At 41.9% G+C, this 13,078-nt stretch overlaps 1 protein-coding gene across 1 annotated transcript in view; it reads left to right on the top strand.

Moving 5' to 3' along the window:
• The window catches only part of RICTOR (RPTOR independent companion of MTOR complex 2), a 173,487-nt gene that overhangs the window by 26,739 nt on the left and 133,670 nt on the right, over positions 1–13,078 (top strand). The window contains exon 3 of the mRNA XM_074952498.1: positions 11,248–11,345. Within this exon, the coding sequence (XP_074808599.1) occupies positions 11,248–11,345 (98 nt within the window). The remainder of the gene's footprint in view (positions 1–11,247; positions 11,346–13,078) is intronic.

Here is a 13,078-nt window from a genome sequence, read left to right as displayed (position 1 = left end):
ATTGCAGGCTCTGGGAGGGAGTTTGGGGGTGGGAAGGGGTGTGTGGAAAGGAGGAGGGGTGCAGGCTCTGGAAAGGAGTTTGGGGGTGGGAGGGGGTGAGGGTGAAGGCTCTGGGAGAGGGTTGGGGGGGGGGGGGTTCATCACTTACCTGGGTCTTCAAGGCAGGGCGGGCTGGGGGGCCTCTGCGTGCTGCTGTCCCCAGGCACCGACCCCACAGCTTCCCATTGGCCTCAGGGGTGCTCAGGGCAGGGGCAGCGTGTGGACGCACAGCCCCGCCCCATGGCCGCAGGGAGGGGCCAGCAGCCACTTGGAGCAAGCGTGCAGGAAGCCGCTCAGCTCCGCTGTTCTGCTGCTGGTGGGCGGGGCCCCGGGCCATTTTAAATTGCGCACGGGGGGGGGCAGGGGAAGGGGAGTGTCTGGGGGGCAGCAGGCAGGGCCAAGGGAGAGACCTGGCCCCATAATTGCTGGAGCCCCGCAGACCACATTGGGGAGGTTCTCGGGCTGCAGATGGCCTGTGGGCCGGGACTTTGAGACCCCTATTTTATAGCTTTTCCCTACCTGAGCTCTGATTTTCTCAGTTCTCAAATTGTCTCCACCCACCATGAAAATTTGCTCTCCAACTCATGGAAGACCACTGGTCTGCCCAGTAACTACCAGCCCTTGCTTCTGGATGGTTTCTTGAAGTCTCTGTCTCCTTGCATGAGTACACAGAGATACAAACAAACAGGCATGCATTAATATATCAATGGCCTATAAGCAAATAAAATACTGCCGTGCAAAAGGTATGTGGGTTACATGAGCAGAAGTCTTGTATTGTTAGTGTTTTTGTTTTGTTTTTCTGGGGGTAATGGTTGGGTGTGGCAGGAAAATTATGTAACAAGGGGAGAAGGAGCAGAGCGTGCAACCAGAAAGGAGCAGCACTGGTGTCAAATCAGGACTATGGGAAGAAAGGACAACATTCTTCAGAGAGCAGCCTCTAGTGTTGATTTGAACATCTGGAGACTGGGAGGAAAGAAAAGCCTGTCACGCCCGCAGGTCCTAAAAAGATTCTGTAGGGAATATTTTCAAGAAAATACCTGTACCTCTAAGTAAAAAGGAACATATGCCAAATGTAAACAGTGCAACAAAGAGATGCAAGACTTGGCTGTCAGAATGAAACAACATTATGAAAAATGCTCTTCAGAAGGCAATGACTTTGAAGATGAAGTGCATCTCTGAACAGTCTGGGTCAACTGGTTAGTAAAATTATTTTTGCATTATTATCGACTGCCTACCGTGTTTTACTATGATAAGATAGCTTAGATTATTGTCATAAATTTGTGTTTTGGGTGGATTACTTATGAATTTCAAAATGTTTATTTTCAAATTATAATTGGTATGTTTGTGGAGTACTTATCAATTACTATTTTTGCTCTTACGGCTGTACTTTTTCCGATTTTTTTTATTGCTCAATATAATCAAATATCCTAGGTGAAGCTTTCCTATTTAAAAGTAAAAGTATTTATTAGGCAGTTCATGAATATTAACATTTTAAATGTTCTTTCAAACTGTTTGGGATGTTGTTAGAGATAAGGGTTTAAATAGACTTAAATCATAAGGATTATCTATTTCCCTATAATACTTTTAGATTAAATTCTATCATTTAAACAGTGGTACAAACATCTGCAGTAGGGGGAATCTTTCATTATTTTTAACCATTTTTGTTTCAGGGTCCATCTTAGACATAAGAGGTTATGAATGCCCATCATCTGCCATGTCTACTGCTGGGGTCATCTACTGGTACCACCAGCAGCGTTGCAAGTAAGCATACATCAGAAGGTAAACTACCTATATCCCCCCTCCCCCCACCCCAAGAAAAAAAGACTTCACCATCCAGTATAACCACGGATGAGTTTGTAATCGGGACCAGCAAATTCCATCAAGACTCCATAGATGAAAAGATTGCTTGGTTCATTAATGCAACAAATTCTCCTTTTCATCATCTTCAGAAGAAACATTTCATTGACATGGTTCAATCATTACGACCAGGATATGCGCCACCCGAAAGAGCAGACGTCACTTGAAGGTTGGTTGATGCAGTGTAGCAGAGGGAAATTGAACAGTGTGAAAAAAAATTGACAGGATACTCATTAATCTGAGTCTTGATGGGTGGAGCAGTGTGTACACAACAATCCAATCGTAGGTGATTGTGTGATAACAGAAGATGGGGTTGTCTATTTTACAGAAACAATTGATATGCTGTGTGAGCATTTCCTAATATAATACTTACAAGAAGTAGCAGTAAAAGCTGTAACAAACTGTGAACAGAAAAAAAGTGTCAAGTGCATAGTTTTGTCCTGACAATGTTGTAAATGTATGAGAAGAAATCTAGAAGAAGATAATGAAGGGAACCTGTAATTTTTATAATATATGGATGCGGAGCTTGTTTGGTACATCTTTTAGCCAAAAACTTAAGTACAACTCCAGAAAAACGGAAAATGTTGAAATTGCAGAATACTTTGGTAACAATCACTTTGCTTCCGCTTCACTGAAGAGAGCCGGAAGATCCAAATTAATTCTCCCCCAAGATGTACAGTGGAATTCAGTGATTGACTTTTGAGCTATTTATTAAGAACTGGCCTATTCTGATGACAATTCGTGAAGAAAATCATGACAACACAGATGGAACTATCACACCACAGTAGTCAACATCAGACTAAAGAGAAATGTGGAAGATATCCTGACTATATTGAAACATATTTTCATAGCCTTGGATAAATTGCAGAAAGATTGCTGCTGTATTGTTGATTCTGTTGCAATTTTGAAAAAACTTCAAGAGACACTGAAGAAAGGAAAAACCCAACAACAAAGTTCTGTTGCAGGCTGTAAAGAAGCAGATGGATCAAGCACTTACTCCTCCTTTTCTTTCCAATATTTTCAACCCAGAGTACTAGGGTAGATGCCTAACTCCTAGACAAGATGATGCAGCTATGGCATTGGTGACAATTAGATGCCCATCAGTCATGCCAATTGTAATAAATTTCAGGGCTGGCGGTGAACTATTTATTTAAGCAGCACAGGTTTTGCTAATGTTTTTAAAAAAAGTTACACCATTGGACTGGTAGACGTCATTAGCTAAGCACCTGCGCAGAGTTTACTGAAGTGCTAAACCAGCTTTAGACAGCAGTAGTCTCTTCAGCAGCACAGATTGAATTAGTTCAAATGAAAAAATATTTTAAGTTGGAAAATCTATTGGGAGTTGAAAAAGCTGGAAAACTTGTTTTTTTCCCCTCATCCAGTCTATGAATAAAAACAAGGAGGGAGAAGGGGATGAAATCTACTATTTTTAAAAGTCTGAAGGACAGCCTAAGTAATTTAGGAGACTGCTCATTTTCAAGAGACTTGGGCAAGTAGGAACTTACATTCCCATTCCTTTTACTTAGATGTATTTGAAAAGTTTCCCAGGCTGCCCTGAAATCAGTTTAATTCAATGAGTACAATTAATCTTTCTGTTTAATAAATCATTTAGTTGTAATTGTGAAACATATTTTGATAAAAGATGGTTATGTATCCAAAACGCTTACGGTTATTTTGTTTAATAAAAATACATTTTATATGCAGTTTTGTGTCTTTAATTAAATTCCAGTTACTGTCCTAATGCTCTTGACACAAATAATGAGAGAGAAGTTAATTAATTTTCTAAATACTAAAAATGTACAGTTAATAAGAATTTGCAAATATTAAGTTATGTAATTGCTTAAATAAATGTGATAGTGTGTACCCTTCTAGTCACAAAAAGATGTACCAAATCTAGTATAAAGATTCTACTTAATTGTAAATCAACATGATTTAATGGTTATATCCATCAATGAGTGTGCCTTTTTTAGAAAATATCTGAAGTACAAATGGAAAAGCTCATTTAAATTGAGGCTTTCCACTTCATGATTTAAATTGATTCACCTGTTAATCTTTTTCTTTGTCCCAATTATCTAATAGAAGTACCTCCATTTCACATAATGCTCATTTTAATAGTACTGCTCTCTAAACTAATATATTAACTGCAGTTTAAAATCCAGATTCACCAGTGAGCTTTGAGAGCTTTTTACTGCTCCATTACATCTGCGTGAGGGGGGAGTATATGGAAAAAAAAAAATCCAGTATTTAAACATCAGTTTAGTCTAGTCAGGGACCACAAACATTAAAATGCCTTAATCCTAATCCTATAGGTATTTCATTGTCTGGGTACAACGCAAGAAGGACATGAGACACTTGTTATGGATCTTAATCAGGCTGCAACTTTATTATATAGATGTCTGGGACTACCCGGCAGATGGAGTGTACAGTGCAGGCAAATCCATGATTATTCAAATCAGTTCTCCGGGATTTCCACCAGCCCCCCTTTGTTTCTGTCCAGGTCCCCCAGCTAATCTTTGGCTTGGACCTTACCATCCACCACCCTCATAAGAGGGTTAAGGTGGGCTATGAGAATGGGGGGAGAGGGGAGGTTGGTTCCCTGCCATACCAATCAGAGAAGTCCCCAATCCCCTCCCCCGTTCTGTTCCTTTATCCATTACCTCCTTTTAAGTCCTTTAACAGGCCATTTATCTGGTCACTGGCTGCCGTCCCTATGGAGTACTTGCACTGGACATCCGCCCAACCTTACAAAGTAAGGGCATGGCTACACTTGCAAATGTAGAGCGCTTTGAGTTAAACCAGCCTTCGCAGAGCGCAGTAGGGAAAGCGCTGCAGTCTGTCCTCACTGACAGCTGCAAGTGCACTGCTGTGGCCACATTAGCAGCTCTTGCAATGGCCACAGAGAGCAGTGCATAGTGGTAGCTATCCTAGCATGCAGGTGGCTGCAACGTGCTTTTCAGATGGGGTGGAGTGTGACAGGGAGTGTGTTGTGTGTATGTGGGGGGGAGGAGAGCATGTCAGCATGCTGTCTTGTAAGTTCAGACAGCAGCAGACCCCCCCCGCCGCACCCTTCCCCCCCCCCCCCACCATTCCACAGTAATGGTTTGCTTTGTCTCGGAGCAGATAAGCATGCCAGCTGTCAGAAACAGAGCTTTCAAAGGGCATATCTGCATTCCTGCAGTGATTCCAAAACAATGACAAGAGTGGCCACTTGATTTAAGGGGATTATGGGACGTTTCCGGAGGCTGATCAGAAGGCAGTAATGCAACACCTCGTTCACGCTGACGCCTGGAAATTTCAGCCAAGGCGCACCAAGTGTAAATCTTCTCGCCGAGGTGGAGTACCAGGAGCGCTCTAGCTGTGGAGTGAGAGCGCTCTACGTGCCTTGCCAGTGTGGATGGGTAGTGAGCTAGGGTGCCCGGGGCTGCTTTAATGCGCTCTAACTCACAAGTGTAGCCAAGCCCTAAATTGTGACATATGGCCTACCACCTTTTCTTCTCACCAGAAAAGGTCCTCTCACACCCACTGTGGAGAAAGTGAAAAAACCTCACTCTGCCGAAGTCAAATTCAGGTGGTGTGGGAAAAATTCCTTTCCAGCCCCCCTTTAAAAGGAGCGACTAGTGTAGTACTCACAGCAGGTCCTAACCCAGCCTGCCATTTGCCTCCACTAGGGGCGGGAGGGAGGGTGGGCACTAGCTTCCTCGCTGCGTGGAACACACACTTGCCCCACCCAAGTTTCATACCTTTATGCCCTGGGAGGGGGGAGTCATTGCTGCAAAGCTGTCCACCGAGCATCTTTTTTACAGCAGTTTTTGACCTCGTTTCCCCCCCCCCCCGCCCCCACCATAAACCAGAGCCCCAGATAAATTCTGCCCCACCTTACTTGTGGTGCAGTCATTGTCACTGCAGGGCAGAGTTAAGTGTGTTTCGGTCATTAACTGTGTATTTTTAACATATTTGGATTTCTTTTAAGTGTAATCTTAAACCCAGGAAATGTAGAGTTATGCTGTGTGGTGTGTTTTTTTTGTTTGTTTGTTTTTTTTGTGGTAATTGCATCCCTTTAATATATTTTTTTACTCTTAAATTACTGATACATGCTCTCAACTAAACTCCATCTTTTATGTCTGGGAATCGTGTACTCAGTGTAAAGTCTTCAGAGATTCTTTTAATTGTGTGTACAGTATCTATCACAATTGGATTCTGATCCTTGACTGGGGACAAAGAACAAATAATCCTTAATCTATTCACATCTATGAAAAGGGCAGCATGGTGTGTCTTTTGAGAACAATGCCTATAAATCTTAGAAGTCAGATGCATTGCCTGCTTGAGTGAAGGAACTGAAATTTTTGGAGTAGTTTCTGAATTCTGGACTTCACATGCATGTGGGTGTGAATTCAGAGTGCTTATTGTCATTGTGAATAGTTTTCCCTCCAGACATTACCTCAATAAACTGATAGTGAAGGTTATGCCTTCGTTCACATGCAGTGCCTCAGATTGCATTGTTTACTGATAAAACATTGTTTATTGACTTCTTAATGAGCCTGATATGTGACGATCTTCCAAACTTGAATGAACACCTTGATAAGCTGAGTACTTGTAAAGAACTTTCACTTTCAAAAAATAATTTACGTCTATCTACTTAACTCTGACCAGTGATTGATTCAATTCCATTGAATGTTTCTAGTCAGATTATTCCTTATGCTCTGCTTAATTCCTGTGGACAGCATCGAGTTTGGAAGGCTGTTCTCAGAGGCTTCTTTGCAAACAACTCCATTGCACCTAAATACTTTGTGTAATCTTCATGTGATTCAGGTATAACACAGTGGTTGTCTGGGGTTGTTTGTTAATTCTGTGGTCCTCTTAAAATGAGAGGAAGAAAAAAAAATTATATAATTTTTAGTCGGAGTTGTTAAATGAACTTTTGCATGCACTGTAGTTGTAAATTAGTCCCAGGATATTAGAGATGCAAGGTGGTCCAATAAAAGATATGCCCTCACCCACTTTATGTCTCTAAATGCAATGTTGTGAGGTGAAAGGAGTTCCTGACCTTTAGTTTTAGTTACTTGAGAGAAGACTTTAGGGAAGTTTCTGTTTGAGCTCACTTTTAGCACTTTAGACCATTTGTTTTCAAACTGTGAGGCATTTTCGCCCCTGGGCAGGGTGCAGTGAGGTTATCAGGGGTCAGGGAGTGAGGTTTCCACGGGGCTCTGGCCAGCCAAGCGTCCGGTCCAAGGCAGGACAGGACCCCTCCTTTACCAGAGGTGGTAAAGGAGACGGGGAGAGCATGGCCCCTTCCAGCCCTCCCCAGGCAGCAGCCGCCTGCTGCTCTCCCCTCCGTGATTTCTGGGGACTCCTTGAGTGCTCTTCCTGCTGCTGCCCAGTCCTGGATGCCCACTGGTCAACAGCCCTGGGTATTTTTAAACTGTCCTGAGTCTGTGGGAGTGAGAGGCTCTGGCAAGAGGGGGGGGAAGGCAAGGACACCTTGTCCATTCCATGCCACTCTGCCCTGGGCACCTCCGGGGGTGGAGCCAACTAAATGCTGCCACCACTGTGCTCCTCTTGGGTGAGTCACTTTCTGCAGTAGATGGGAGTGGGTTAGCAGCGGGGCTGTTATGAGACTCCAGTGTAGAAGGGGAAGTTTGGGTAGTTCTGCTTTAGACTAGTTTTGTAGGATCCTCTGATAGAAGTGATATTGGCTGGTGCTTCAGCCTGCTGTTTCTACTGTAAATATACTCACAATACATGCACTGGTTATTGTATTAAGTACTGATCAAGCATCTTGGAAGGGATGTGTGTGAAATTACACATTAATCAATTAACTCATTTATAGAGTCATTGACATTTTTGTGGAAATCTACCATGCTTCCTGTTTGTTCTGCCAGTATATGCTTAACAGGAACAGTGGTTGGAACATTGTCTGACCACATGTAAAAATAATGCTGCCAAATCTGCTAGGGGAAGGTGGTGTCACTGGTGCTAGTGTGATGATTACAGCTTGTGGTCCATCCCTTCACTGGCTGCTTTATGAAGTAGAGCTCTTTGGTGTTATCTTGAACACGCTAGGGAATAGAATCTCTGACTCACATTATGATTCAGGTGGGGTAAATGCAGTATCTCCATCCTCAAGTGCTTAAAAGTCATGAGAATTTTGTAAAATATGGATTCTTCTTGCTTTCTGATTTTGCATTTTTAGCATATGTGCTGGAGGATTCTCTGCACCTTGAAGTCTTTTTAAACCACAATTTGAGGACTTCAATAGCTCAGACATAGGTCAGGGTTTTGTTACAGGAGTGGGTGGGTGAGATTCTGTGGCCTGCGTTGTGCAGGAGGTCAGACTAGATGATTGTAATGGTCCCTTCTGACCTTAAAGTCTATGATTCTATGATTGTCATATTTTCAAGCTTTTCTCCATAACCAGGAGGGCTAAAAAACTTTTTTTAAATGAAAGATTGATTCTAGGAGCTAGTGTTTCAGGAAAACTAAACATTGTGAGACTCATGATAAAATCGTGAGAGTTGGCAACACTGCCAATCATATCTTCCTACCTTTTCCTACTATTTATAGGAAATTTCAATCCATTATTCTGCAAATATACACACACCAGTTCTGGACTTCCCCCTGCTGCCATGATATAAGAATTTACAGGGATGTCAAGGAGAAAGTTCTGCACTGAATCTTGGATCTTTGATTCAAGGGGAATCCAGTTAGCTGCAGAACCTCAGGTCTGGTTAGGGTGAGGATATATATCTCAGTTGCAGGTAGGAAAAGAATGGCTGTAGTCAGGCTGAGCCAGATAACTTTCCATAAACTGTGTTCACTCTGTGTTGTTTTACCCCACCCCTCTCACTGGTATTTCTCTCATCTTACGCCCTTTTATTCAAGTTTATTTCTGGTAATGATATGAAAATGAGCCATACCTCTTTTACCTAGTTGGAATCCGTTCCCTGTGAGTATTGATTGGAACTAAGGTTTGAGTTGATGATGTTTGACCTACATGCTGACTACTTCATACTTCTCTCCTGAACAAGTGTATTCTGAGGTGGCATTCTGTAATTCTTTATCAGCCTGGTCCTTCTGCAATTGTATATTGCTGGTATGAACAGATCATAATGGACCAAATTGTTTTACTCATCTTTGTAGTTTAGTAATAGAAAAGACCACTTGTCCTCTCAATTTTCTGCTTATATTGTAGCTTGTATACTGGAGTCCCTTCTCCAGGACAGCAAGATTGTGCTGCAATGAGATCTTACTGGGGGATTGGTGTGTGTGTGTGTGGGGGGGGGGGTTCCTGTTTGATGGTAGGGGTTTTGGAAAGTATCCAGGATTCTGAGTTGCATGAAAAGCTTGGGATGCTTTTTGGCCCCTCGGTAAGCTAGAAGATTAGTTTAGCAAGATTTCTTTCAAGCTTTGTACTCTGTATGAATAAGAATGACTGACTGTATCATTAGAGAAACGTACTTGCCTATAATTCAGCCTCTCTGAAGATATAACTAAATTCCTATTTGTCCACCTTCCTTCCTCTCAAAGTTTAAACTTTATCGGCTTAAGTCTGATAATTTACGGCGTTCTTTGCTCCCTGTTTATCAGAGAACTGAAGATGAACATTTTAGAAGGCTCGGCGGTATTGGCAGCTGTGTGTTACAGGTCCAAAAGCTTTTGTGAGCTAGGGAAATTCCCACCTATGCAATGCTAAAAGCAAAACCAAAAAGAATAGGAGTCAGTTAAATTATATTTTCAGAGAAGAAAAATAATAGGGAGGTAGTTTTCCCCTTCGGTTATAAGCCCTGAAATGAGGGGTTATGACCTAAACTGAAAACAGTACCATAACTATACCCTAGCATCATTCTCTTTAATTTTCCTTTGTTATGGCTTTGACAGCTTGAAGCATCTAAAACTAGATAAAATGCTAGAAAAATAAACTATACAGAATAATCCTGAACTTGGATCATGATGGACCTGCCAATAGAATCTCTTCCATCTTTAAATTGTATGATCATCTCAAAAGTAAATGCTTTTGATGTGGTATCCAAATATATGTGTAGAAATGTTTTATATCGACCTCAGTTTGTTTAGTGGGTTTTATTTGGTTTAACCCTGATGCATAACATTCTACCATACACTCTCTCCCCAAGCTATCGTCTATGTGTTTGACCAGTTACCTAATTGATGGTGCTTACTGACTGTTCAGTTGGAAGTTAGACTGTTGGAGTAAATTTTGTTGGAGTAAAGGTTGCATCTCCTAGTGGTAGGGCAGGCTCTTGCCCTGTTCTTCTACATCAGTTCAGGATATGTCTTGAGTAGAGACTTGTCCATTTATTCAGATTTTGTGATCTGCAGTAAATCTTTTTGAACGACAGAGACCAGTAATGTGTTTATGGAGTTATGGGGGATAGCGCTCTCTGTGATTAGAGCAGTCATTTTCAAACTGCTTTGCACAGAGCTGGCTGGTCAGAAGGTGCTTGCTGTCCTTTTTTTCCAGCTGCAAGTTTCACTAAGACAGTAGAAAATGCATTACATATTTCACTAATAATGCTTTTCCAGTCTGTGATAGGATTACTTGAAAGGGCTAATGTCTCATGTTCTCAGTTGTAGCTGGTCCTGGCTGCTTTAGAAAAGCAGTTCCCTGAGTCTTGATTACAATAGATCCACCTCCAGGCAAACTCCTTCTTGCTGCTGCTTCCTAGCGGGTCCCTCTCTGGCCGTGGTATGGCCTGGGATAGTGGTTGGTTGGGAAATAAATATAAGGTATTAATATCAGAAAAGTTAAGAAGGTGAATATTTTATTGAATGTTGTACAGCTTCTGTTAAACAATGCATGCCTACAATTTGGTATCATGGAAGAATAGCCTCTGGCTAAGGCACTGCACTAGTATTTGGGAGATCAGGGTCACTTCCTAATTTGACCACAAAATTCCTGAGTGACGCTGAACAAATTGCTCATTCGTTGTGCTTTAATTCACAGTCTGCAAAAAGCAAGTAATACTTCCCTCTCAGAGATGCTGAGGATAAATTCATTAAGATTTCTGATGTACTCAGGTATTGTAGTGTTGGAGAATATATAAATATCTAGATTTACAAATTGCTGAAGTTTGTTTAATAACAGGGTATTGCTAAAATTTTCCTTTGAAATAGGTGTGTGTCCACTTCTTGAGCTTGTGCCACTTACTCTGGGAACGCAAATACGCATATTGCGGTTCTAGGTGTAAGCCAAATCGGAACTCTTTGAAGAAAAACAGGCTAGATCCTTAACCAAAAGCAGGAAAAATAAACAGGGTACCTATTATGTTTGGGAAAATATGTGGTGAATGCTTGTTTTTCTGAATCATATCTACCAATAATCTGTTTCTTTTGCAGAACCCTATGATAACTTGAGGGAGATTCTCCAAAATGTGGCCAAATTACAAGGTGTTTCAAATATGAGAAAACTAGGCCACTTGAATAATTTTACTAAGGTAAGAACTTAACTGGTACAGCTTGTTTAGTGGTCATTTCTTTTAATGATTATTTTATTTTTACTATGCCAGATGTTTGTTAGGAGCCTCACAGTAGTCCCTGCTGCGAAGAATTTATGATTCAGAATTTAGATGTGACACCATGGCGGGAGAGAACAAACAAGATCATGCATTAGTTCACTTACCTCTTGGTGGCTGAATTTTTGTTTGTTTAATTCACTCATGGGTTTTGTGACAGAAGTGAGTTTTAGTAGAAATTTGAATGACGTGCGCAAAGCTGGAATAGGTTTGAGAGGGGAATGGAGTTGCACGGAAAAAGGAATAGAGATGTTTGGGGAGGGGAAGGACATAGAGGGAGCGTTTCCAGAGATCTGGGGAAAGTGAAAGGAGACTAATTCAGTTATAAGTAGAAATGTACCTTTTAATGTAAGGCAGAAATACACAGAGCAATGGATAGCCAGTAGAGCAGTTCAGAGAGAAGAGTTGTGGCTTGGTCTTAACAGGAGGCAAGAAATATTTCAAAAGCAGAATTTGGGTAGACTAGAACAGAGAGGGCTAGTAATAGGCCGTTTTTTTTCCTACTTATATTTACTGTTGATTCACGGTGGTATGATTTATAGTTTTGTCACTTCAGTCCAGGTAACTGGTGCGCAAACACCAAAATAGTGAGCGGTATATAAATGCCTTGGTAGTATATTAGATCCTGATTTTGTATGGAAATTGACTAATGTTTTTAAAAGTGTATTTAGTGTCTCTTTTGATCAAGCTAATCCCTTTCCAGTTACATTTATTCCATACTTACTCATACTTCAAAACTCCTACTTTAAGGGGGTGATTATATGGGCTTGAAAATATAGTCTCCTCGCTGACAGTTTCAGCGAGTGTTGTTGGGGAAGGAAAAACCTGACTGAAATTTCATTCAGAAATCTGTGATGGAAAGGATGATACAGGTAACTTCTTAAGTTGTTCTATGTTAAATACCAAAAAACTCTGATAAAAGGAAATGAATAGGAATTATGACACTTTTTTTTGTATTTCGCATTATGTATATTTGAGTTATACCTGCTATCTTTAGTACTAAAATATTTATTCCTGTCACTGTAAAACCAACATAGTTAAGAAAATGATCTGGATTCTATTACTACATGTACATCAACTAATTTTTATTAAGTTCAAACCAGGGGTGTGCACAAGGGGGGGGCAAGCAGGGGCACAGTTCCCCACAAATCAGCCTGGGCACAGAACTCCGCTGGGGCAGGTAGAGCGAACTGCTCGGCCCCTGGGCGGTGGAGGAAGGGAGAGCCAGCTCCACTGGCCCTTGGGCCATTGTGGGAAAGGAGAAGAGCCAGCTCCACCTCCTGTAGCAGGGAGAACTAGCTCCTCAGTGCTGGTCCAGGGCAGGAGATGACAACTCCTCTAGTCCCAGGGCCGTGGGGGAGAGAGGGAGAGCCAACTCCACCGGGCTGTGCTGGGGAGAGGCAGCTCCTCTGGACGCAGGAGTTGGGGTGGGGGAAGGAAAGGCAGCTCCTCTGGTTGCAGGGACACAAAGTGCCCCTCCAAAAGTGGCCAGTTTTTTATACCTGTTCATGCCACTGGTTCCAACAACAGTGAAGGTTGTCAAATCTGCTTCATTCTCATGCAGAAAGAAAAGGAGTACTTGTGGCACCTTAGAGACTAACCAATTTATTTGAGCATAAGAGCGGTTAGACAAAGGACTCCTTGAAACCTGTCCA

The sequence above is a fragment of the Natator depressus genome, chromosome 5 (genome assembly GCF_965152275.1).
Source record: "Natator depressus isolate rNatDep1 chromosome 5, rNatDep2.hap1, whole genome shotgun sequence".
In the NCBI taxonomy this organism is placed as follows: Eukaryota; Metazoa; Chordata; order Testudines; family Cheloniidae; genus Natator; species Natator depressus.
This window is presented reverse-complemented; position numbering and strand designations above follow the sequence as displayed.